Below are 26,966 nucleotides of genomic sequence, written 5' to 3' on the forward strand. Positions count from 1 at the left end.
GATAAAGCTCTGTTGAAGATGAGCTCACACAAAATATAAAAACTTATGTAAAAATAATTCATCACAAACAAGATGTGGGAAATTCAACAAATAGGTGGATAAGACTCTCCAAAAAAACTTAATAGAATGATCAGATAAACTGTAATACATATACATGTTTTAAGTGATTAAAGCCAAAAAGAACATACTAAAGAGACAGTGACCAAATGGATTTCAGGAAAAAATAAAACTTGTAGAGAAAAAAGTTATTAAAATTAAAAACTCAACAGGTGGGTTACACAGAGATTAGACCATGTTAAAGAAAGAATTAGTGAACTGGAAAGCATATCTGAGAAAATTACCCAGCAACCAGCTTCTACCAATTAAGAGAAAACATAGAAATGGAAAATGAGAAATAAGAAGCTCAAGAAGGAAAGAGGAAAATGGAGGAGAGTCAATATTTAAAGAGATAACTGAAAAATTTCCAGAACTGATTAAAGATAGAGAATTTTCAGACAATAATAAACTCACACCTGGGCACACTGTTTGAAACCGGAGAACAACAAAGACAAAGAGATCTTAAATACATTCCAGTGGGCGAAGACTGAAAATTAACAAGTGAAATTAGAATTTAACGTAGTAATAAGCTTCACAAGGATAATAAAACAGGATAATAGGACAAAGGGCTTTACATGGGGCAGTCAGGAAAGGCCTCCCTGAGAGGGTGATGTCTGAGTTGTGCCCTGAATGATGAGAAGGAGACAGCAGACCTGTGCGAACAGTGTTCCAGGCAGAGGGAATGTCAAGTGTATGCAAAGACACCAATGCAGGAATGAACCTGGTGTGCTCTAGGAAAAGAAAGAAGGCTAGTGTGGCTGAGTACAGTGAATCTAAGAAAGAATAATGTGAAAGGAAGAACTGAGAATTCAGAAAGAGGCCATACAACAGGCAAGCAACTTTAACTCAGAATCAGCTATTTTTGTTCTATCCTAGACAGAATCTTTAAATTCTGAAAATGCAACACTTTCAAGTCCAGATCCTTAGAAAACGATTTGTAGGTGGTCATAAAATACACTCTTAAAAGTTTTGTGGATTTACCTCTATTTTTACAGTAAGAAAGTTAAAGTCACTTTTCCCCTACTAATGGTTTTAAGGCTGTTTGAAGAGCTGCAGGAAGTAAGTATAATTGTTCAAGGGTACACATTTTTTTGGGGCACACTGGGTGGTATGCGAGATCTTAGTTCCCCAACCAGGGATCGAACCCATACCCCCTGCCGTGGAAGCACGGAGTCTTGATCACTGGACTGCCATGGAAGTCCCAAGGGTATACATCTTGAAATGTGGGAGGACATTACAGAACAGTTGGGGATGAAGGAAAGTAAACTGAGGCAGAGGGATGATTCCACAGGAGTCCTAGACCATTGTTTCCTAGGTGTTATTCTAATCTCCCTTTCTTTGATGGTAGGGATTGTCACATTCTACTTTTGCATCCCTCCCAGTATATACTACATATGACAAATACTCCTTTAAGCTTTACTAGCTAAAGGAGCCCAGTTTCTTCCTTTCTGATAAAGGGCAAGCCCCTGCTAAGAAGTGAACCAAGATTCTGCTTTGTATGCAATCAGATACTAGGAAAGAATTTTTATGCTGTTTTGTTGAGTTCAATAATTTTCCGAAAGGACAAATAGCCTCGGCATGTTCCCCTAACCAAGCCAATAAATCCAGTCTGGTAAGAATCAGCTCACCCCTCAGATTTGATAGTGTACTTTACCCCTTAAGGGCTCTAGGCTCCAGATCCCTGGGCTCAGGAGCACCCAGTCTCCCATCCTCTAGCTGCAAAGTAATTTAAAGGGTAAAGCCAAAACCTGGAACTAGTGACACACTTGAGAAAAGCCTAGAACCAATGGGGGGAGCTGCTGCTTCAAGATTTGGCTGCAGTGTGTGCTGCTGAAGGGGAGTCCCTGGGACCCCTGCTATAGGAGGGACTTGGTCCCTTTACTTCAACCTGTGAGGGTCCCTGGAACAATTCTCTCTGGGGACTCCAGAAGACTGACACTCTCTAAGAATCCGAGGAAGAGCAACACAGTGAATCAGAACAAATCAGGGCATCTCACAAATGAATTTGCCCTCAAGTGGCAATGAACACATTTAGACAGCAAAGGCAACAAAACAGAGATGCATTTCCCAAAGTATGGTCCATAGGCCCCAAATCACCTGGGGTATTTGTTAAGAATGTAGATTGAGAACCTCTGGGGGCAGAGACTGAAGAATTGCAATTTAATACATACTCCCCTGGTTATGCTCACATATATTCAAATTTGAGAACCACTGCCCTAGATTTATAACAAACATACAATATAGGGAGGATGGGAGGGAGATGCAAAAGGGAGGAGATATGGAGATATACTTATATGTATAGCTGATTCACTTTGTTATAAAGCAGAAACTAACATACCATTGTAAAGCAATTATACTCCAATAAAGGTGTTAAAAAAAATACAATATACACAGTTCTTGCCCTCCAGAAGTGGAATAGTCTTATATTCTCTTTCTATAATCTTGAACACATCCCAACACAGTTACCCTCAAGAACTGCCACTTAGAATCAAGGCACATAAAATTATTTTTTAAAAAAATTATTTATACTCTCTCTGCCTCATTCCATAAAAAAATACAAATAACAGATCATAAACTTAAATTTTTAAAAATGTGACACGTTCGTTATGTAAGCTTCTATCCATACCAGTACTGCTACAGCCAAAGCTGCACTGCAACTGGATCCTCATTAAATAGCCCCCAAACAGAGCAGCCGGCAAAGAAATTAAAACCCATTTCCTGTGTTGCTATTAGGAACCTGAGTAACAAACTCAGAAAAAGCCACTTGATCGTGGTAGGAAAATCCCAGAGCAAAGATCGGAAGTTGCAACATATCCCATGGTTTTATTAAAGGCTACTTGTTGACGTCCCAGTGCATGCAGGCCTGAGGGACCTGGCCGGCTGCAGCGGCTCAGGACATTGGGTTAACCTGCCACTCTTTCACCCCTGGACACTTACAAGGAAAAACAGTTCTACCTTGAGGTATCGTGGCAATCCCTCATCACTGACTTCTTCTGCCACAGAATAAATGCACTGAGAAGTATGGCATCTTCAGAAAGGGATGGTGCAGGGAGCCAAGGGATAAAATAGCAGTAGCATGCAACAGAGCAGGTGGCACTCGAGCAGAGCAGAAGGGCAATTCTGCTATTTTGTCTCCGCAGTTGGTCATGAGGGCAAGTCCCTCCCTTCGCGTTAGTTTTATCGCTGCTCCTCCTGCTTGAGAGCAGGGATTGCAAACTGCTGGCCCATGGGCCACAATGGGCCCACTAATGAGTTCTATGCCCACACGGTACCTTTTTAAAATTTTTTTTACAACTTTTTTAAAAAATGGAATTAACTGTCAACATCTTAAAATGAGAAGGATTCATAGAGAAGTTCAGATTTCCAGCTTCTGAAAATCCAGGGCCCACATTCCCTCGGGGCCCTATTAGGCAGGGCCACAGACGTGTATGTGCTCTGGCTCCACCGCAGCCTCCCTGAAATCCCTCCTGGCCAGCAACCCCATCTGCTTGACTCAGGTGTGTCACTGCCTGGCCCCTGTGGGCATCTGATTAGCTCCTCCGGCTCTCAAGTTCAGTAATACTCCGTTCATCCCCTCACCCTGAGGTTAAGGCCTACTGCAGAGGGCCAAATATAAATGGCAGACATCTGAACTCTCTTCACTGAGGCTCCAGCAACATCTTACACACGCCATATAAAATAGGTACCTAGACAAAAAGGAGGGCCCCTCTTCACTGGATGAGGAGAATACCTCTAGCGAATCAGGAAAACCTACGGCCACAACACTCAGGAAATGTGACAGACCACCAAGTTCTGCCCAGTGCCTGTGTTAATCGAGCATTTGGCTAGGCATTTTTACCCATGTTATGTATTCCTCTCTTTTTACAGGAAACCAGGAAACTGAGGTTCAGAGGGATTACCCAGCTAGAACATGTTTTCTGGATCTAAAGCCCGAATTTTAGTTGAAAGAACAGGATGCTTAGGGGTTATCCTAAACTTTCATGATAGATGCTGACAGGCACAAAAATGACAGATAAGATATGGACTTTGCCTTTGAGGAACTTTGTAATTACTAAACTGTTAGGTTAAAAAAAAAGTTTATGTCTCAGTTCTTGTCGCAGAAAACCTTCCTGAAATATTCAGGTTCATTCTGTGCCTTAATTAATAAGTACATTCTAATCAACAGAATTCATTTTTTTTTTTTTTTTTTTTTAACAATTTATAATGTGGCAAAGCCTCAGGATCGTAATTTGGAGCAATGATGGTATATACACAACACACACATATATCTAATCAGTTTATATAATGCACATTTATATAGGACTCTCAAGCTTTTCAAACTTCTTTAACAGCCAGCCTCACATTTGAGCCTGCCAGCCAGCACCCTACAAGACATCAGAAGTGCTACCACCCTCATCTTACGGATAAGAAACTGACACTTAGCCTAAGGCTGCAGATGACAGAATCAGGACTGTCAAAACCCTGGTCTTCTGACTTTTGGTTCAGTATTCTTTCTATGACTGGGTTCCAGCTCATCAAAGTCTTTGTTATATCCTGAAAATGGCTCTTGATCAAATAAAATAATCACTTCTTTGCCTAGAAAGAGGTACAGTTTTCAAAGGGATCTGAAATATTGAAGGTACAGGTTAAGTTGCTGCTGCTGTGCTTTAAAAGAGATTCACCACAGTTTCACTGGACAGTGAAGAACACGTGGGGTGTCTCAGAGACCTTCCTCACTTTAAGCAAAGTTCTAAATTTAACCTCATTTTTTTTCTCAGCAGTTCCATCCCACTGCAGCAGGCTTTTGTTGGGAGCAAAAGAAATAATAACAGGACTTGTCTTGTGTGCTTGCCTGTCTAGAGACTAGTACCAGAGATTTATTGCCAGTAAAAAAGTTCCACGCTGTTCAAGGAAACCATTTGCTTCTACCTCAACAAAGGGTTACATTAAAAATGGTCTCCCTGAGAACAGACACAAGATTTAAAAACATCTTCGGATCCAGACGGTCTCTCCAAAAGACTTGAATAACTTTAAAGAACTTTCTGAATTTTAAGACCTTACACCTTAAAATTAAAAGAGACGCCACATGATTTAGAAGAGGGGGAATTTAGTATCCCCCTTTTCTATATGTTATCGAAAATAGATTACAATAAACCCAGGCCACAGCAACAGGGACTGGGCTTGGAATATGGCCTGTTATTAAAACAGCTGTAGCCTAATTGTTCTTTAAGCTGTATAAAGTTATTTGAGCACTTCTGAGATCCTACCTTCTGGGGGGTGGTTATCCAGGTTTTTCAGAGCAAGAGATAAAATGTCAGTTCCAGAAGGGCTTGATCTTATCTACTGGCCATAAAAAATTAACTTTCTACCTGTCCTTGACAAGGCATAGTTCCTGCTGATTAGGGGCAACCAAGATGTCAAGATTCTAAATCTCTGGACAAAAAGTACCTATTGCTTAGAAAGCAGCAGGGAAAAGTACGCCCATTTCCCCTTTATTAAAACATGTCAACCCACCCTTCCTGAGGCCTGTGGCTGTGACTGCCTCCCAAGCAGAGTGCCACGCACTGGGCAGCAGTAGTTTTCAGCCCAGAGTGCCTCCACCCTGGCACGACAGTCGGCCCTTGGTATCCACAGGGTCCATCCCAGGCCTGCTGAATCACAGATGCGGAACCCACAGATACAGGAGGGCCAAGTGGACTTAGTCATTTTACATACGAGACTTGAACATCCTCGGATTTTGCTACCCGTGGAGCTTGTGGAACCAAACTCCTGTGAATACTGAGGGACAACCGTATTGACATTTGGAGCCGGATAATTCTTTGTCATGGGGACTGTCCTGTGCTTTGTAGGATGTTCAGCAGCATCCCTGGCCTCTACTCACTAGATGCCGGTAGCAACACCACCCCCCAACCCCCTAGATATGACAACCAACAACGTCCACACATTGCCAAATGTCCCTTGGGGAGGGAGGCAAAATTGCCTCCAGTTTCGAACCACCATTCCAGCCAAACTGAACCACACAACTTAGCGCAGAATTGTGTTCCATCCAGTCTTGTCACCTGATTGTCCCCTGGGCTCCCCAACCACTCTGTAAATTCCCTGAGACAAGGATGAAGTCAATCTCATAAATGAACCTACCCTAGCAAAGGATCAGACACGCAAAAACCTTCAGAAAGTACTAATCCTGGTGACTGACGGTCAAGTAACCCCAAAGGCTAGTCCTCCTGCACGCTCCTTGTGACTCTTCACTATGCCATACAAGCAGCAACATGAAGGGATCCTCCAAGAGTTAGGCCAGGGCTGTGGTGATGTGATTTCACATGATGACTGCGGGACCTACCAAAGGCTCTCTGGCCATGATAGGTTTACAGTAACCCAGCACAATCTGAGCCGGGCCCATCAACCCGTAACCTTACTCCTGAGGCAGGGGAGTGACTGCACATTCTATTTTTGTTGGCAGCCGGTCCCAGCCTATCCTGGGCCTCCTCACCACACTCCAGAGCCACACCCCGAGGAGTGGGAGGTCACAGGTATTCATACCACTGCCTGGGGGGTAACCAGGGATTTCCAAACCCTTGAAGAAAACCACAGGATAGGCTGGGCAGTATTTGAAACCAAGAATGAGACCATGAAAAAATGGACAAATTCTTAGAAATGCACAACCTTCCAAGACTGAACCAGGAAGAAACAGAAAATATGAACAGACCAATCACAAGCACTGAAATTAAAACTGAGATTAAAAGTCTTCCAACAAACAAAAGCCTAGGACCAGATGGCTACACAGGTGAATTCTATCAAACATTTAGAGAAGAGCTAACACCTATCCTTCTCAAACTCTTCCAAAATATTGCAGAGGGAGGAACACTCCCAAACTCATTCTACGAGGCCACCATCACCCTGATACCAAAACGAGACAAAGATGTCACAAAGAAAGAAAACTACAGGCCAATATCACTGATGAACATAGATGCAAAAATCCTCAACAAAATACTAGCAAACAGAATCCAACAGCACATTAAAAGGATCATACACCATGATCAAGTGGGGTTTATCCCAGGAATGCAAGGATTCTTCAATATACGCAAATCAATCAATGTGATAACACCGTATTAACAAATTGAAGGAGAAAACCCATATGATCATCTCAATAGATGCAGAAAAAGCTTTCGACAAAATTCGACACCCATTTATGATAAAAACCCTCCAGAAAGTAGGCATACAGGGAACTTACCTCAACATAATAAAGGCCATACATGACAAACCCACAGCCAACATCGTCCTCAATGGTGAAAAACTGAAACCATTTCCACCAAGATCAGGAACAAGACAAGGCTGCCCACTCTCACCACAATTATTCAACATAGTTTTGGAAGTTTTAGTCACAGCAATCAGAGAAGAAAAAGAAATAAAAAGAATCCAAATCGGAAAAGAAGAAGTAAAGCTGTCACTGTTTGCAGATGACAAGATACTATACATAGAGAATCCTAAAGATGCTACCAGAAAACTACTAGAGCTAATCAATGAATTTGGTAAAGTAGCAGGATACAAAATTAATGCACAGAAACCTCTTGCATTCCTGTACACTAATGATGAAAAATCTGAAAGTGAAATTAAGAAAACACCCCCATTTACCACTGCAACAAAAAGAATAAAATACCTAGGAATAAACCTACCTAAGGAGACAAACGACCTGTATGCAGAAAATTATAAGACACTGATGAAAGAAATTAAAGATGATATAAATAGATGGAGAGATATACCATGTTCTTGGATTGGAAGAATCAACATTGTGAAAATGACTAACTACCCAAAGCAACCTACAGATTCAATGCAATCTCCATCAAACTACCACTGGCATTTTTCACAGAACTAGAACAAAAAATTTCACAATTTGTATGGAAACACAAAAGACCCCGAATAGCCAAAGCAATCTTGAGAAAGAAAAACGGAGCTGGAGGAATCAGGCTCCTGGACTTCAGACTATACTACAAAGCTACAGTAATCAAGACAGTATGGTACTGGCACAAAAACAGAAATATAAATCAATGGAACAGGATAGAAAGCCCAGAGATAAACCCACGTGCATATGGTCACCTTATCTTTGATAAAGGAGGCAAGAACATACAGTGGAGAAAAGACAGCCTCTTCAATAAGTGGTGCTGGGAAAACTGGACAGCTACATGTAAAAGAATGAAATTAGAACACTCCCTAACACCATACACAAAAATAAACTCAAAATGGATTAAAGACCTAAATGTAAGGCCAGACACTATCAAACTTTTAGAGGAAAACATAGGCAGAACACTCTATGACATAAATCACAGCAAGATCCTTTTTGACTCACCTCCTAGAGAAAGGGGAATAAAACCAAAAATAAACAAATGGGACCTAATGAAACTTAAAAGCTTTTGCACAGCAAAGGAAACCATAAACAAGACGAAAAGGCAACCCTCAGAATGGGAGAAAATATTTGCAAATGAAGCAAGTGACAAAGGATTAATCTCCAAAATTTACAAGCAGCTCATGCAGCTCAATATCAAAAAAACAACCCAATCCAAAAATGGGCAGAAGACCTAAACAGACATTTCTCCAAAGAAGATATACAGATTGCCAACAAACACATGAAAGAATGCTCAACATCATTAATCATTAGAGAAATGCAAATCAAAACTACAATGAGACATCATCTCACACCGGTCAGAATGGCCATCATCAAAAAATCTACAAACAATAAATGCTGGAGAGGGTGTGGAGAAAAGGGAACCCTCTTGCACTGTTGGTGGGAATGTAAATTGATACAGCCACTATGGAGAACAGTACGGAGGTTCCTTAAAAAACTAAAAACAGAACTACCATACGACCCAGCAATCCCACTACTGGGCATATACCCTGAGAAAACCATAATTCAAAAAAAGTCATGTACCACAATGTTCACTGCAGCTCTATTTACAATAGCCAGGACATGGAAGCAACCTAAGTGTCCATCAACAGATGAATGGATAAAGAAGATGTGGCACATATATACAACGGAATATTACTCAGCCATAAAGAGAAACGAAATTGAGTTATTTGTAGTGAGGTGGATGGACCTAGAGTCTGTCATACAGAGTGAAGTAGGTCAGAAAGAGAAAAACAAATACCGTATGCTAACACATATATATGGAATCTAAAAAACAACAACAAAAAATGGTCATGAAGAACCTAGGGGCAAAACGGGAATAAAGACACAGACCTACTAGAGAATGGACTTGAGGATACGGGGAGGGGGAAGGGTACGCTGGGACACAGTGAGAGAGTGGCATGGACATATATACACTACGAAGCGTAAAATAGCTAGCTAGTGGGAAGCAGCCACATAGCACAGGGAGATCAGCTTGGTGCTTTGTGACCACCTAGAGGGGTGGGATAGGGAGGGTGGGAGGGAGGGAGACACAAGACGGAAGAGATATGGGGACATATGCATATGTATAACTGATTCACTTTGTTATAAAGCAGAAACTAACACACCATTGTAAAGCAATTATACTCCAATAAAGATGTTAAAAAAAAAAGAGACCATGTGTCACAGTTCAGTGGAAGCTCCTGAGAGCATATATGTTAAGCAAGAGAACCAAACAATAAAGAATATTCTGTCCCCCTTCATGCAATGCCCAAGGGAACCAATGTCTTCTGTGGGACACAGTCCCAGCAAAACAAACATACGCCACTTGCAGGAAAATAAGTCACTGGGTCACACTCCGGCCGTTCGTTCTCAAAGCCTGTCTCCCTCTCTACTGAGATGTATACAGCTTTCTGCCACTGCCCCTCCTCTCTCTTTCAGCTAAAAGAACAAGACAGGTCAAGCAAGTCACCTAGGACTGAATCACCATTTTTAGCAACAGATGCCTCTTGTGAGGTCCACGTTCAAGTCCAGTTCAGCCCTGCCCACAGCAGCAATGGCTGCAGAGGGGGCACAGAAATGGCTAAACCAGGTCAAATGCAGGGCTGTTTCAACTCACTGTTGCTACAAATTAGCAACAAATAGAGTCAAGAAGTGCCAGGGAGGAACTGGTATCCAGCTCCTAGGGAGTCAGGGCAGGGGAAGGAATTTTATAGCACAGTTTTTGGGGTTTTTTTTTCTCCAAGTAGTCCCAAATTATTCTGTTTTCCTGGACTAAAATTTACCTCTTCAAGGAAAAGGGGTGGGAGGGGGTGGATCAAACTCATGGGATATTACTGGAGGAAGTGAATGTTTTCTTTGGCTCCATCCTGGATAAAAGTTTCAAAATCAGCAGATACAGTCTTCTTTTCCACTAAGTTACTGTCCAGTCCACTGGTTTCTCTTTGCTTTGATAACAAGAATGTGATGAAAAACAAGCACATTCCTCTAAAAAAGCAGCTTCTTGCAACAGAGACGGTTGGGGGGTTGCGGGGTGTTTAAAAAGTCACCTGAAAGGGCTTGGACGAGAACCATCCTTTCTGTTAGGTGACTGTAGGGAACTGAGGTGTTCTATGGAGCTGTCGCTTGTAGTTTTCACTGATTTTTACAAATCAGTTCCAAAAAGAATTTTAGCTTCCACCTCTGGTAGTACAAACAAGTGTTACTTGGTGTTTGCTGCATTTATATACAGCCAGTTCCCTTCCAGCAGGGTCTTGCTTACTTTGTCCTGAATCTGGTAGAGAGGCTAATTAAAATTAGCACACACAGGAGGGTAATGGTGACTGGGACACTCAGTCCCGTGCAGAGAACAGGGCCGCAGGGAGAAGGTCTGGCAGCAGGTTTGGTGCGGGAACTGTACCAGCGATGTGCAACAGCAGGACAGCACTGAGGGGACGTGGCCTCCAGAGATACCGCCGCCACACGTTAGCTCTGTGATCTCAAATAGATAACTTCTTGAGTTTCACCTGCCTCACAGGTGAAAGGAGATAAGACCTCCTAGCTGATGGGTGGCTGTCGTGACAAAATAATCAAAGTATCATGTCAACATTGGCTGATATTCAGCAGTGTAGGGGTTAAATTGGAAGTTGGCAAATTCCGTCTGCCCTCTCCCTGGGCATGGCTCCCGCGCTTGCAGCTCCAGGCTGCCTTCCCTGTGTCCAGGGAGTAACTGGGGTTCAACACTCTGGCTGCCCTGCCACATTCAGCACCAGGCCAAGCAGGGGCCTTTTCAAGAATACAAACAGGGCTTCCTTGGTGGCGCAGTGGTTAAGAATCCGCCTGCCAATGCAGGGGACACGGGTTCGAGCTCTGGTCCGGGAAGATCCCACATGCCGCGGAGCAACTAAGCCCGTGCGCCACAACTACTGAGCCTGCGCTCTAGAGCCCTCGAGCCACAACTTCTGAGCCCACGTGCCACAACTACTGAAGCCCGTGCGCCTAGAGCCGGTGCTCCGCAACAAGAGAAGCCACCGCAATGAGAAGCCCGCGCACCGCAACGAAGAGCAGCCCCCGCTCGCCGCAACTAGAGAAAGCCCATGCGTAGCAACAAAGACCCAGTGCAGCCAAAAATAAATAAATAAAATATATAAATTTATTAAAAAAAAAAAAAAGAATACAAACAGCCCCCTGTGTCTCTACCCATACATTCCAACCTGGGCAAGGGCACGCTGCCTGAGTGGGCCCCAGACCCGCCCCAGTTTCACTGGGGACTACTCATTTCAGTATGAGGGATCATCTCACTTCATCAGTGAGGGCAATTTGGGGGATAATTTTCCCACAGAGAAAGGCAACATTCGAGGTACAGGATATAAGTTCCTGTCTTGACGGATCTAGCCTGCATTCCAGCAACTAGAAGTTGCCACCAACTGGTCCTTCCACGTACCTACAGCGCAACAACTGAGACCACCGGACTGTGGAAAGGACCACCTGCAAAAGCCACCTTTCCACACCTCTGAACTGTACCACTCCATTCCTAATGTCACTCGCCCACCGCCACCTGCCTAACGTCCCATCACCTGCGTGCTTGTTCTACGCCACCTGCCTGACTGTGAGGGCACGGATAGAGTTTCTATTGATACCTCTTTGTATCCACAACATGCTTTGAGTAGAACAGGTGCTCAGTACTTTTCAGATACAGATGTTGGTCATAAGAATCCTCCAGCATTATAAAATCAATACCTTCTGAATTAAACATGAAATAGAATTTATTCAAATCAGCAGACCAAGAACATTCTGTTGCAATCTTGTTCTCTGAAAATCAGTGATCCATCTGTTAGGTATACAGGATGGATTCCCTCTTAACCAGAAAACTGATTTTCTGACCTTGCCAGATAATGAAGGGATGGCATGCTCATCTGCGTGTCGTATCTAAAATCTGGCACGTGGTGCCATAGCCCAAAAGTTCAGTAGCTGACTCTCTTCCGAACTTCAGCCCCATTAAGCACAAAAGGACTGTTCTCTAGACAACACTGTAGCTTCCAGGGGGCTGTCTTAACTGTCCCTTGACTGGAAGAACTAATACAGCCTGAGGCCTATCTGCCCTTCACAGACACTAAATTCATGCCAGACTCATTATTAGATTGAAGGTCCCTCATGCCTCCCTCTTTCTCAGTGTCATAAAGGACACCAATACTTGATGAACCGAGGTCCTTGTTTTGTCTCAGGCATACTTAATACCAAGACTCACAGATGACAGTTTCCCTTCTCATCTGCAGGAGAAAACAAAAACAACACTCCCAACCTGATCTGTCTGGAATGCTCTTTCCCCAGCTCATATGTCTGGTAAACTCCTACTCATCCTTTGAGACTCAGATCAGATATCACCTTCTCAGGAAAGCCTTCTGTGCCCACCCCCCTCCCCAAGCCTGATTTAGATGCTTTCCCACCCTCTTCTGTCCTAGTCCCTGGGGATCCTCTGTTTCGGGCTTTAGCACGTTGTCATGTAATTATTTCCCAGCTACTAAAGTGCAGGTGGGGGTGGGGTTTGCGGAGGAGTCTCTCAGAGTGGGGCCAGAAACCGCCTGGGTCCGGACCACCCGGGGAACGCAACAGAAATGCAGATTCCTGGGCCCTGGGCCCACACCTACTGAATCTACATTTTAATAAGCCCCACTCCCAGGTGATTTTTATGCATTTTGAGAACTACTGCATTAGAGTATGAGCTCCTTGGAAGTAAGGATTGTGCTTTATTTATCCTTTGTGCCGGGTTCGCATTCATTAAGTGCAAAGGTATTATTCAGTAGATGCTGCATGCATGAGAATCTTCCACAGAGTAAAATGTAAAAGGGCACTCAGAGACAAATGTCTCGTCTGGTACCTGGGCCACCTAGAAACAACCTTCAGAAAATATGCCCCAACTGGAACAACGCATTAATCCAACTCCACTTTCACAGACACTGATAGGTAGTGAGAAAAACACCAGGCTTTGGGATTAAAAGACCTGGGTTTAAAACAAACAAACAGAGCTTCGATTACCATTTCCCTAGCTAGCTGAGCAACTCTGGACAAGTAGCTTACCTACTGTAAGCCTCAGCATGCACTTCTGTAGAAATAGAATCACACTACCACATAAGACAGGGGTGTTATGTGGATTAAGAGGGAAATAATATATGAAAGCACATATATATATTATGTATGATAAAGACTAACAGCATATATGTTTTGTGTCATTTTCTTAAAAACAGAATTATCACCAAGTAATCTTTAGAAGGCTGGCTTTTACATAGCTCCAATAAAAAACAGTTACACTGTCAGACACAGAAATGCTAGAAATATACAAAATTATGTTACCAAAAATACTCAGGGTTTTTATAGGCAAAGTTTGAATCACAGAAGCCTAAGGCAGAAAGGGCCTCAAGAGGTCCTCTAGTTCGGCCCTCTATCAGGAACCTGTTCAGAAACCAGAACAAAGATTCACCTGCTGTGGATCCTCTGAGATGCTCCCCACAACCAACCCAGTTCTTCACTCCACCTATCTCTGCATCCTTTCACTTAACTGAGCAGAGGTGACTGGACACGAGCAAGACTGATAGTAAATTACACTGGTACAGTAGGCAGTGGCCTCCCAAGTCTCAGTCAATGCACAATGACCAAAATCCCAGGGCAAGAGCTCCTGCCCACTATATCCTTCACCTCTGTAAAGGAACCAGTCCTCTAGCTTCTAGTTTCCTTACGTTTTTGCTAAATGCCTATTCTCAGTCAGCCAAGGTGCTAGTGTTTTAAATATTCTTTTGTGAAATCTTCCCAATGACTCTTCCAGTAGGTTTTATTGTTTCCATTTCAAAGATGAGGTTCAGAGCAGCTAAGCAGCCTCTGAGACCCAGGTGGGGAGCCCGGATATAGACTTGGGTCTTTCTGGCTCCCCAGCCCTGCTCCTTCCACTGTATCAGGCAGTTTCCAGCCGCTATCCCCCGCCTGCTGACATAACATGGGATGCTTCATCCATCCTATTTCCAACGCTGCTCAAAATCCTTGCCAGGGCTTACTCTGCCCGTGGGTTAAAAGGACAGCCTTTCTTGAGGGACAGAGGAGGTGCTCAAAAAGGGCCCCCAACGCTCTGCCTATCGGCTGCATCAAAGGAACTCTGAAGATTAGCAAGAGCAGTGATGGAACGTGCGGAGCTTTTCAGAAAAGCTTACTTTTAAAAGAATTTCAGGCAACCCGAGGGAGACTCTAGCACTTTTCTAAGAGTGAGGTTAAACCAGCAGTCCCTAGCAGTGACTTTCTTTTCTAAGGCTTCTGGTTTGATCACATCTGTGGCTTTTCCTCCCCCAGGAACAGGCAGTAGAGGGTGTGTGTCTGTCCCCACCCCCTCTTACAGCCGCCACTGGTTACAGTTACACATTCCGATACAGACGTGCCTCTCAGACCAAAGAGGGGGCAGGGGTGGCCAGCCCTCAGAAGCCCTGGAACAAATAGTTGGCAACAGCTGTGTTCTCAGAAGACCGCAGTTGGTCGCTCGCTACTGTTTTCTCATTCCACACCAGGTTCTCGGCTATAATTCAGTGCCCCTACTTCAAACAGCCGCGCGCAAAGCCATCAAGTCTCTGCCACAGGGGTCTGCTGGCTTTGAAAAATCGGTCAGGAAGGCCACAACGTGGTCAGTGCCACCCCCATCCCTCTGAGGCATTCAGGCCATCCCTCAGTCACGCAGCCCTGACCACACGCTGGGGAGGAGAAAGCCTCCGGGCGCCCTACCCTGTAAAAGAAGGCCCCGACCCCAACTCAGGATCTCTTCAGAACCAGGGAACTGTGAAGAAATCTCTGCTAACTAGCCAAATCAAAATGGAGAAGGAATAAAAGGGGTTTTGATCAAGAATCCCGCTCGGCCTCTCCCCCTCCCCAGCCTCACTCAACTGTTTCCTCCCTAAGGCTCTGGTAACGGTTTTATGGTGCTCATGGAAAATCAGAACGGAGGGCCCCAGAGACACCTCGGGGAGGTAGGGGGTTAAGAACACGGTGGCTCTGGGAATAAGGAGCAACTAGCAGGCAGGAAAGGAAGACTGGAAAATTCTGTGGGAGCTGGCCTGTTTTAACTGCGAGACATTTTCTAAAAGGTTCCCTCCGCCCAAAGCAGCAGGATGATAAACTCCCACCCTTCTTCCCTTCCCGAACCCGATCCACGGACCACCCGTTCCATTACCTGTCTAAGACCCAAAAGGAAAGGCATCCTGCAAGAGCATCGTCCACACTAACGTTGGGAACAAAGGGCTTTTTAAAAGTTAAGGTCTTGGAATGAGCATTTCCCCTGGTGGGCCTGGTACTCAGCGGTCCCGGTTAACCGGCCTTCCTTAGCAAAGAAGAGAAAGTAAACAGACTCCTGGGACCAAGCAGGCACTCTGCCTCCTGCTCTCCTCACTGCTTCCCCCCCACCAGGCTCCCACCCCCCCCCCCCGCCTGGCTCCGACCCACCCCCACCTTCTCGTGACATATCTCAGACGCAGCAAAGCTGAAGCTGTCTGCCAAGGGGGAAATGACATCAGTTCAGGCACGGCAGAAAAAACTCCAGACAGCTGCTGCTGCGGAATACTGAGAAGGATGTGCTGCAAACCTACGAAGGCCTGCCCTGGACCCACCTAGGGCTGGAGCCCACAGCAGGAGGAGGATGGGGACTGCTGCCCGCTGCCCGCTCCCATCGGCTCTGAGCAGGCTGGGCTGTACATAAATCAAGGCTCTATGGCTGAAAAGAGCTACACTTCTCTGAATAACGACTGGATTCTAATAGCTCCCAAGGTATTGTTTCTCCTCCTTGGGAAAGAAAAGGAGCCCAGGGGCTGTCAGTTTCACAGAAACTTTTCCTCCCCCCACCCCTGCCAGAGCTGGTGCTCAATAAAAGTGCACTCCGGCCTGGTTGTCCAACTTTCTCTAGGGATGGATGCAATTCACAGAGACGGGTAGGAGAGGCACCTCTCCCCCAGCGAAGGCAGGACCTGCTACCTTGGGCACTGACCTCTCAAGCCCTCGCTTCGACAGGAGAGTTTATATTTCATAAACAAATTACGTGTACAGGTGCCAACATCTCTCCTCACTTGTCTTACAAAAGGTACAACAAGTCCCACCGCAGCCTCCAAGTTGCCAGTGAAGTAGATCATCTATATTTAAACCAACTCTTGCTTCTGAAAAGTTCACCACCTTAGGTTTGTCAGGCTTTCTTCTCTAAGCTCAGTTTATGGAGAAAATGGCTCTCTATAAGGTTGGCGTCCTCATCTGACTTCTCCCAGTCAGTGGTGTAAGCCAACCCTCATCTGGCCACTGTTCCCTCAACAGCAGGTCACAGTCGCTCCCTCCAGCCCTGAATCCTCTACCAAAGACAACACTAGCAAAGGTCCGTGTTTGGATCTGGACTTGCAGAAATGACTCTCAAGGAGAACAATCTTCAGAGGAACTTTATCAACCCAAAGTTACTTTCTAATAATTATATTTCTGTCACTCAAAGCAAGTATATCTCATCTTTCTTTTTACTTTCTGCAACAATTTTCTTTCAGTGATACTTATCGAAGGCCCCTATGGGACTGGCACCGTGCTGGGCAGACCCAGGTAACTCAGAAATGATTCTTGCAAATTAGTATCTTTCACCTCCACCTAGGACAATAAATTAGCAGTATGTAACACTTACAGCAAGGTGAGTTGCCAAAAGTACTTAGTGAATCCAGCCAGACACACAATGTGCTTGCTGCAGGTCTACTGACGGTCAAGGTCACATCGACTTTCCTGACAAGGAAATGAATGAGCCAAGCCAGCTGGGCCATTTCCTGGAGGCTCACAAAAAAAGTGACTCACAGCCTCATTGCTTTGCAGAAGGGAAGAGGGGTGAAGTGGCTTCTGCTGCTGCAGGTGTTTGGGGACTAGGGAGCCATTCTTCAGCAAATATGTGTTCTCAAGACACGGTCATCCAGTCTATCCCATGCCTTGCTGCTATCCTCACATACAGGCCGAACTGCCAGATAGGCAGGCCTGGACATCGAGGCACAAGAGAGAAGAGGCTGCTTCCAACGCCCTCCTTTCATTTCCTCAGTTCCCTGGCAACCACCGACCATCCCAAAACACACGCAGCATTATTAACTTTGACAGTCAAACTGGACGAAGGGGCATCCTCAGCCCCTCCTGGGCAACTCTGGTCTGAACCTACCTAACAAGAGAGAGTTAGGTGACACCTGCAGCTCTATAGAAAGAGTACATGGCGTAAGTGTACTTGTTCATTCATTCATTCCACACCTATTGAATGCCCACAGTGTGCCAGGGCACTGGTCTAGGTGCTGGAGGCACCGCCATGAGCAAAGCAGTCAAGAACCCTTGCTCTAATGCGCAAAGGAAACATTCCACATTTCCAAATAATATGTATCAGCAGTCATCTGTGAATAAGTGGAACTGCAACAAAATTATTAGAAATCCAAAAATAATCTTGTGAAAGTTCAATCTAAATTATCAAAATTGCAACATAGGCTGCCCAATTTCCTCCCAACCTAATGAATCATCCTTTTATGGAAGCTACTCAAGACAGTGTTTCTAATCAGCATTTGCCTACTTTTATCTTCTTATAAGATCTTAAGTTCCTTGTGCAAGGCAGCGTTAAACCCAAAACATTACATGGAGCAAATCATATACTCTAACAAAGTGATCACTGAGAATGGCTTCTTTCTCACTGATCTACTTTTCCTTGCCCCTAGTCCCTGACCAACCCTCACTGAGCGCTAAGATTTGGGGGATGAGGAGAAAAAGCTGAATTGGCAAATGCAGGCATTCCCAGGAAGACGAGTTCACTTTTCTCCATGCTCTACGAATATTACAACCCAGGGACATAGCAGTCAGTTTGGGGATTTAAGAGGCAAGAGGATAATCAGCAATTTCTGCTAGTCTGAGAAAAAAGGGTTCTTTTATGTAAGTGATCCAGGTTCATACATGGTGGACCAAAGCTAAGTCAAATCCTTCTTCAAACCATTTTGGTCATCTGCCTGACAATGCAGAATTTAATTCAATGTTGAATTCACCAATTTAAAAAAAAAAAAAAAGGAAGAGTCACACTAAACCGGGATGGAGCAGGGTTATGTTGTCAAAATGTTGCAATTTAATCCCACTACTGGGCATATACCCAGAGAAAACCATAATTCAAAAAAGACACATGGGGCTTTCCTGGTGGCGCAGTGGTTGAGAATCTGCCTGCCAATGCAGGGGACACGGGTTCGAGCCCTGGTCTGGGAAGATCCCACATGCCGCGGAGCAACTGGGCCCGTGAGCCACAATTACTGAGCCTGCGCGTCTGGAGCCTGTGCTCCGCAACAAGAGAGGCCGCGAGAATGAGAGGCCCGCGCACCGCGATGAAGAGTGGCCTCCGCTTGCCACAACTAGAGAAAGCCCTCGCACAGAAACGAAGACCCAACACGCCATAAATAAATAAATAAATAATTCTTTAAAAAAAAAAAAAAGACACATGCACCCCAATGTTTACTGCAGCACTATTTACAACAGCCGGGTCATGGAAGCAACCTAAATGCCCATCAACAGGTGAATGGATAAAGAAGATGTGGTACATACATACAATGGAATACTACTCAGCCATAAAAAGGAACGAAATTGGGTCATTTGTAGAGACGTGGATGGGCCTAGAGACTGTCATACAGAGTAAAGTAAGTCAGAAGGAGAAAAACAAATATCGTATATTAACGCATATACGTGGAACCTAGAAAAATGGAACAGATGAACCGGTTTGCAAGGCAGAAATACAGACACAAATGTAGAGAACAAACGTATGGACACCAAGGGGGGAAAGTGGGGGTGGGGGGGGATGAATTGGGAGACTGGGAGATCAGGATTGACATGTATACACTAATATGTATAAAATAGATAATAAGAACCTGCTGTATAAAAAATAAAATAAAATTCAAAACAAAAATGTTGCAGTTTAACAACTGTTTATGGCCCCAAGCAATGTCTGAGACATCCTTCCACTGACCCAGACCTCTCTTTCCCAGTTCAGAGAACTCACAAAGATAGTAATGCTGGAATCCTTTGGATTAACTTATTATTTAAGAAGACAGTGTTCAGGGCTTCCCTGGTGGCGCAGTGGTTAAGAATCCTCCTGACAGTGCAGGGCACACAGGTTCAAGCCCTGGTCCAGGAAGATCCCACATGCCGCGGAGCAACTAAGCCTGTGAGCCACAACTACTGAGCCTGCACTCTAGAGCCCGCGAGCCACAACTACTGAGCCCACGTGCCACAACTACTGAAGCTCGCGCATCTAGAGCCTGTGCTCTACAACAAGAGAAGCCACCACAATGAGAACCCCACGCACCGCAACGAAGAGTAGCCCCCGCTCACCGCGACTAGAGAAAGCCCACGCACAGCAACAAAGACCCAACACAGCCAAAAATTAATTAATACAAAAAAAAGAAGACATACTGCAACAGCATATATGTTCATGGCTAGTGGAATTCCTTCCTTCACTGTACTTGATTTAAGAATCTTTTGAGGGCTTCCCTGGTGGCGCAGTGGTTGAGAATCTGCCTGCCAATGCAGGGAACACGGGTTCGAGCCCTGGTCTGGGAAGATCCCACATGCCATGGAGCAACTAGGCCCATGAGCCACAACTACTGAGCTTGCGTGTCTGGAGCCTGTGCCCCGCAACAAGAGAGGCCGCGATAGTGAGAGGCCCGCGCACCGCGATGAAGAGTGGCCCCCGCTTGCCGCAACTAGAGAAAGCCCTCGCACAGAAACAAAGACCCAACACAGCCAAAAAAAATAAAATTAATTAATTTTTTTAAAAAATTAATAAAAAAAAAAAGAAAGAATCTTTTGGCAACTTTTTCTAAGCAGTCTATGCATTTATAATCTTTAACTTCTGGGAAGGAGGCGGGGAGAGACACTTATTTATTACTGACAATGAGCCAGCCTCTGTGCTAGAACTTCATTTCACCAACATCTCACTTAATGTGACAACAATCCCATGATGTAGGTATTATTATCTTTATTGTTCAGTTGCAGAAACTGAAGCATATGGAGACCTTGCCCAAGGTCACACAGTAGGCAGAGGAAGAGCAAGGATTTGAATGAAGTCTCTGGCTCCAAAGACTCTTTCCTTTACAATAATACAGGAGTCATGATATTAGACCAGAAGTTACCAATAACGCAAAAACCAGAACTGAGGGTCAGTTGAACGCTGAGCAGACATGCATGTCCCTGGTCAGTGCTCCGGAATCCTGTCTATAAGACTGTCACTTATATCGGATCTGACAGTGGTGTTCCCAAGGGTGGAGTCAGGGCGCTGGGGCCCCAGGACTCCCATTCTGACCCACTTTGGGGCTGAGCTCTGTGAGGTAAATGACTGGGGAAGTCCTGAAGTTCTCATATGTTCCCAACACACAATGGGTCCCCACACAAGGAGCAAGCTGGCATGGAAGGTCTTCCATGCCTTGGATCTCAACTAACCTGGTGAAGTGCTTGTCATCTGGCCAGTGGAGGCTAAAGGAGACTAGGGTTGAGGGCCCCCGAGTTTCTCATTTCGCAATCAAGGAATCTGAAGAAAGAGGGTTTTGTCAGAACAGGACAGCAACTGCCAGGCTTCTAGGGCAGGAGATAATCTCCAGACCTAAAGCCTTTTTATTTCCAGGAGTTTTGAGTAGAGGCTGCTAGTCAGACACAGAACATCTAAGATAAAAATAAAAGACCTTTCTTATCTTTCTCGGGTTGTGCACAAGCACATTTAAATGCCCTAGAGTTCTGACTCAAAAAACGCAGAAATGAATACTAACCCAAACCCCAAACCGATGGGAGCGCCACAATCAAAGTCAAACCAAGATATTGTCACGTCATGAATGCGAGGCTTGGCATCAATAAAAGGATCCTGAAGTAATTATTTTGGGGAATGCCATAGGAAGAATTCCAAGACCAGAACAAAGATTTGCAGAACCTTGCCAAGTAGAAATGTTAAGGTCTGCTCAGCTGCCAGAAACCAAGAACACTAGATTATCTGTGTCCTGGGGCTGGACAAAGGCAGACATGTAGCAAGCCTGCAGAGGCAAGAAAACACACCTCTCCTGGGCTCCGCACAGGACAAGGAGTTCTACAAGTCACAGGGCTTGTTTCTTCTACAAGGCATCCATGAAAACCTGTGGATGCTCTCCTACTATTGTACTGAGTCTTCCCAGAAGTTGTCTGGGCAAACAGCCCTCAATTGCAATCACTTGCTAAACATCAAATGATATATTTCAGAGAGGGAGGATCCTAACCTACGCTGATATCTCATATTTTACAGACGAAAAACATGAGCTTCAGTGACGTTAGGTAATCATTCAAGGACACACAGCTAGTAGGCAGTGGAGCCAGCATTACAACCAGGTCTGTGTGGCTCCAGAATGGCTTGAACACGCATGGAGACAGTATTTTGATATTATACCCGTCACTTCCCCCTCTTCTGTGACATGATAGTCACAGTCACATCCAGCCACCCAGGATATACCATGGAGATGAGAAGGATGCAACACTGGATGAATTGGTCTTGCCCTGGAGGATTGATTTATTCGATTACACAGTTAGAGAGAAAAGACAGCAGACACAGAGACAAACGTAGGCACCCTACAACAAATGTGGGGGGAGGAGTAGAGGCGGTAAATGCACGAAGGGCTTGAAGAAGGGAAGCTATTGAGGGATAAAATGGCCAAAGAAAGTTTTACCAAGAGATGGCTCACTAAAAATCATGTAGGGTTTGGGGGAGAAGGTGAACACACTAAGCAGGGCCAAGCATGACTGAAAGCATGGAAACAAGGGCACACGGGGCATCTGAGAAAGGCAGACGATGGGCAAAGATCAGCTGGAGGTACAATGCATACATGTGTGTATTTACTGAGTACCTGTAACCAGCATATCTTTTCTTTCTGATGACTACGACTAAAATATGATAAATCTTGAAGTTGACTTTGTGGGGGGGATGTGGGAGGTGGAGAGAATACACCCATGGCAATGGTACAGCCTTAGCCTTTTAAAAAGAGAAAAAAATCAGGGCTTCCCTGGTGGCGCAGTGGTTAAGAATCCACCTGCCAATGCAGGGGACACAGGTTCAAGCCCTGGTCCGGGAAGATCCCACATGCCACGGAGCAACTAAGCCCGTGTGCCACAACTACTGAGCCTGCGCTCTACAGCCCGCGAGCCACAACTAGGAGCCCACACACCGCAACTACTGAAGCCCACACGCCTAGAGCCCGTGCTCCACAACAAGAGAAGCCACCGCAGTGAGAAGCCCTCGCACTGCAGCAAAGAGTAGCCCCTGCTCGCCGCAACTAGAGAAAGCCCGTGCGCAGAGATGAAGACCCAACGCAGCCAAAAATAAATAAAATAAATTAAAATATATATATAGAAATATCTCATAAACAATCACAACAAATAAACTTCAAAAAAAAATTTTTTTAATAAAAATAAAAAGAGAGAAAAATTAAAGTAGCAGAAGCTGAAACCAGTTTACAGCAGCTTCCTAAGGCTTCTGCCTCTTGCTTCTCTGCCCCCTAACAAGAAAGTCCTTTACTGCTGACAATCAATCACCCCACTGATATTTATCACCTTCATGGATAAACATTTACTGCCCTCTCTGGCGAGTCCAGGGGTCTCCGAAACTCACCACTGACAGGGGGCTGTCACTGATGGTTAGTGCGCTGTTGCTGGATCTGCAACTTTAGCTTTATCAAGTACAACAGCAGCCTTGTTTGCTTTTATACCAAAATGCTAGGTTCATTTTTCCTGCCCTGAAAACAGTTCACCAAACTGTCAAGTAGCCAAGAATTACATGAAAATCAGCAAGCTACAACTCAGGGCTGTCCCCAGAAATATTTCACGTCTCCTCACAAATTGCTCTCTAAACCAAAGATCGGAATAAGAAAAAAGGGGGGGGGGGGACCTAGGTCACACCAACTACATGATACACTCTCACATGTAACTTGGAAAGAGAACTCCATTTAGGAAAATTAGTCTTCAAGGTCTCCACTAAATCTGATTTCATCTTTCACTTATATTTAAATTTAGGGCAGGATAGAGAGGGACTCCACTTTTGGTGCAATGGTGGTAGGCCCAAGGAAAGGACTAACATCATGGTCATTTTATTAAAGGTACCTCAACTCTAAGTCCCTGGAAGCAGCTCCAGGCCCCCTGGGTGCAAAGTCATAAGAGCAAGTGTGCACAGTCTCCAGCGACAGATCATCTTGGTTGTGATTTTATAGGAAAATCCACTCTTTTTTTCTTAACATCTTTATTGGAGTATAATTGCTTTACAACGGTGTGTTAGTTGCTGCTTTATAACGAAGTGAATCAGCTATACATATACATATATCCCCATATCTCCTCCCTCTTTCGTCTCCCTCCCACCCTCCCTATCCCACCCCTCTAGGTGGTCACAAAACACCGAGCTGATCTCCCAGTGCTATGCGGCTGCTTCCCACTAGCTATCTATTTTACATTTGGTAGTACCACTCACTCTTTCATGTGCTAATAAATTCAGCAAAGTTATTTATTCTCAGGCCTATCTCCTCTTCTATAGTATAAGCAACTTAAGGGCAACATGGGTAACTTTCATTTCTGTGTCCCTCACAATACCAAGTAATGCCTCACACAAAGCAGGCCCTCAAGAAAAACTGGTTACATGGATGAAGAGAACTGATGACTAAAGAAAAGATGGTAAAAATGAAGCTAATGCAGCTAAATCCCCAAACATTTGGGCAGGAGACTTCTTCTGGTCACAGAAACCTGTAAAACAGCTAAGAGATAAGGAGTGCACCTGGATGGTACTCTGAGTTCACGAGGCTTGATGAAGCGATTGCGAAACCCTCTCGCTATCTAACTTCTCAGCTGAGGAGTTTAAAGCACTTAGGCCATCTCAAAAGCAAAACTGCCTTCCTCAAGGCAGAGCTGGGACGTGATCTAACGCCCCCGTGACAGTTTTTCCTTTATGGGAAATGGGATGAAGCGGCTTCTGGTTTTGCCTCCCGTTCACCAGAAACTCCATTAGCAACACCTGGAAGTCACCTTTTTTTGCTTAAAGGATTGTGAAACTTAATAAGGCCTAGTTGGAAACACAGCTCCTGGCACTAGGCCTTCCCTCAGTTCCTGGATCTTATGTATATCAAATATTACCTCCTCCTTCCTTAGGCTGTTCAGTAACCAAATCTACTCCAGGTCTAAGATTTCATGGTCAAAAATACCAGCGGAAAACTTTATGACAACTTATCCCTCCCATAAGCTGTAGGGAGTGGGGAAACTTCTGGAACATGCACATCCACACCCCAAGTAAAATGATGACTGAAGGTGGTGAAACTGTAGAGGGAATCACACCAGATGCAGGGACGCCGGACCTTTCATCACATTACACCCAACCACGGGCCACACCTGCACCCTGGATTCCCAGGCTGCAGAGTGAGGCAACACAGGATGACAGCAGTAAGTAAACCGACTTCAAAAACACCTTGACCCGGGGTCCAAGTTGTGAAGAAAGCACTACAGCAAAGCAGAAGTGGGCAGGAAGACCCTGCTCTATAAGCAGAAAGCTTAGGGGGAAAACGCTGGAAGGGCCTTTGAGAAAGCATCCCCCATCACAGCAAGAAGTCAGCACAAGTCACTGTCCCTCCCTGAAAAGAAGTAGCAGGTGCCAGTATCTTATATTTTAGATCCAACGTTCCAAAGTCCTTCACTTTTCTCAAGATGCACGTTCTTGGCAAGATGTGCTCAGTATTATTGAGAATTACATTTTTCTTTTTTTTCGGCCACACTGTGCAGCTTGTGGGATCTTAGTTCCCCGACCAGGGATTGAACCCAGGCCCTCGAAAGTAGGAGCACAGGGTCCTAACCACTGGACCACCAGGGAATTCCCAGTGTTATAGAAAAGGTGGCACTAACCAATGAGAGACACAACAAAGCATCATCCTTGCAGAGATCTCAAGGTTTATAAACTACTTTCACATCCCTTTTCATTGTTCCTTATATCAGCTGGTGATAGGGCCAGGCAGTTACCATCCCCACTTGCCGGGCAGTACACTGGTCTGGAAATGTGCGTTGACCTAGGACTAGACCTAGGGTTTCTGACTGAAGAGGCAGAGGTCTTCCCATGGAACCCCAGTGATTGACTGCCTAGGGGCAGATTTTCCTTTAAGCTCGACTCTGTCAGGGCTCTGGCACTCTACCATGCTACCACCTATTCTCATGACCCTGGGCCAATTACTTCACCTCTCTGAGCCTTCATTACTTTTATCAGCATCACCCAGAGACCGCTCCGAGGCAGCCATTTCTGCGATAAGAGGCTCACATGGTTAAAGAAGTTTACCGACCCTTTTGGAGATTCACGATGCATGTGCTTTACAGTTAAGCCTCTGAAGGGTCCCACAGTTAAGAAGCCTGTTCAACCCTAAATCTCATTTCAAACAGCACAGCCTCTCTTACTGAACATCTGTTCATAGCATCATTATCTCTACGGTGTCTTTCAGCCTCCAAATTCTATGTTCCATCTCTCCCTCAGCAGCGTTGCTCATTAGCTGTGAGACACACCCCCCCCCCCCCCGCCGCTAATACTGTACCTTGAGGGCGGGCATGGTCAGCCAGACACGGGATGGGGACACCCAGCCTAGGCCCTGGAGAGCTGAAAGAGAAGATACGCAAACAGGGTCTCCTCATTTTCCCAGGTTTCTCTGAACATTTGTGCAATCTCAGATAAGAAGAGGATTTTTCCAAAAATTCTCCCTACACTAGAAATTGAGGGCAAAAGTCATAAGTTAATCTTTCACTTTATATACTGGGCAGAGGTTGGAAATGGATATGTGTCCAAAAAAAAAAAAAGTTTTGAGAGGGAAAAAGGGGGGAGCGGGCTGCCATGATTAAAACTTCACCACTAGACCTGCTCAACTAAAAAAGAAAAAGCTGGGGTTGGAAGAGCACTTTTGATACTCATAGGATTGAAGCGTGTCACTGGGGAGTAACTTTTTTAAAGTAGTGTGACACAGGGTTAATTATTCACGAAAACTGAAGAACTATCATAATTAGCTGAATTTTCTAATAGTATTTTTACCCCTAGATCCAAATTAAATTCTCACACACAAGATCCTCTCCTGTAACATTAAGGAATTATTGTCAGTTTTTTAGGGTGTGATATGGGAGGGTGGTTATGTTCGGGAACATAGTCCTTTTATCTTTTAGAGATTCAAACAGAACTATTTATGGTTGAGATGATATGAAGTCTGAAATTTGCTTCAAAATAATTTCACTGGGGATAAATGGAAGTGAAAGTGGATACAGTATAGATAAAATAAGACTGGCCAAGATACTACATTGCTGAAGTTGGGAGATGGGTACATGCTGGTTCATTATACCATTCTCTTTTTTTTGGTAAATGTTTAAAATGCTCCATAATAAAAAAAAAAATTAAAGGATTCTATTCTGAATAATGTCCATTTTTGACCCTATATAATATTAAGCTTTACAGAGCCCTTAAAACAAATAGGGAACACCAAAA

The 26,966-nt window shown here is 44.7% G+C and overlaps 1 protein-coding gene across 9 annotated transcripts in view; it reads right to left on the minus strand.

The window, feature by feature from the left end:
- WBP1L (WW domain binding protein 1 like) overlaps nt 1-26,966 on the minus strand; it is a 59,119-nt gene that overhangs the window by 20,449 nt on the left and 11,704 nt on the right. For 3 of the 9 annotated variants that reach the window (XM_036828328.1, XM_036828327.1, XM_036828329.1), the window contains one exon: nt 26,035-26,096. The exons of 3 other annotated variants lie outside the window; for them this stretch is intronic. In XM_036828328.1, coding sequence (XP_036684223.1) covers nt 26,035-26,049 — 15 coding nt within the window. In that variant the 5' untranslated portion in view covers nt 26,050-26,096. Of the gene's footprint in view, nt 1-15,635; nt 15,814-20,914; nt 21,003-26,034; nt 26,097-26,966 lie in introns of those variants that run through there. 3 more of the 9 variants (XM_036828330.1, XM_036828333.1, XM_036828326.1) reach the window with 3 other exon arrangements.

This window comes from Balaenoptera musculus, chromosome 16 (assembly GCF_009873245.2).
Source record: "Balaenoptera musculus isolate JJ_BM4_2016_0621 chromosome 16, mBalMus1.pri.v3, whole genome shotgun sequence".
Classification (NCBI taxonomy): domain Eukaryota; kingdom Metazoa; phylum Chordata; class Mammalia; order Artiodactyla; family Balaenopteridae; genus Balaenoptera; species Balaenoptera musculus.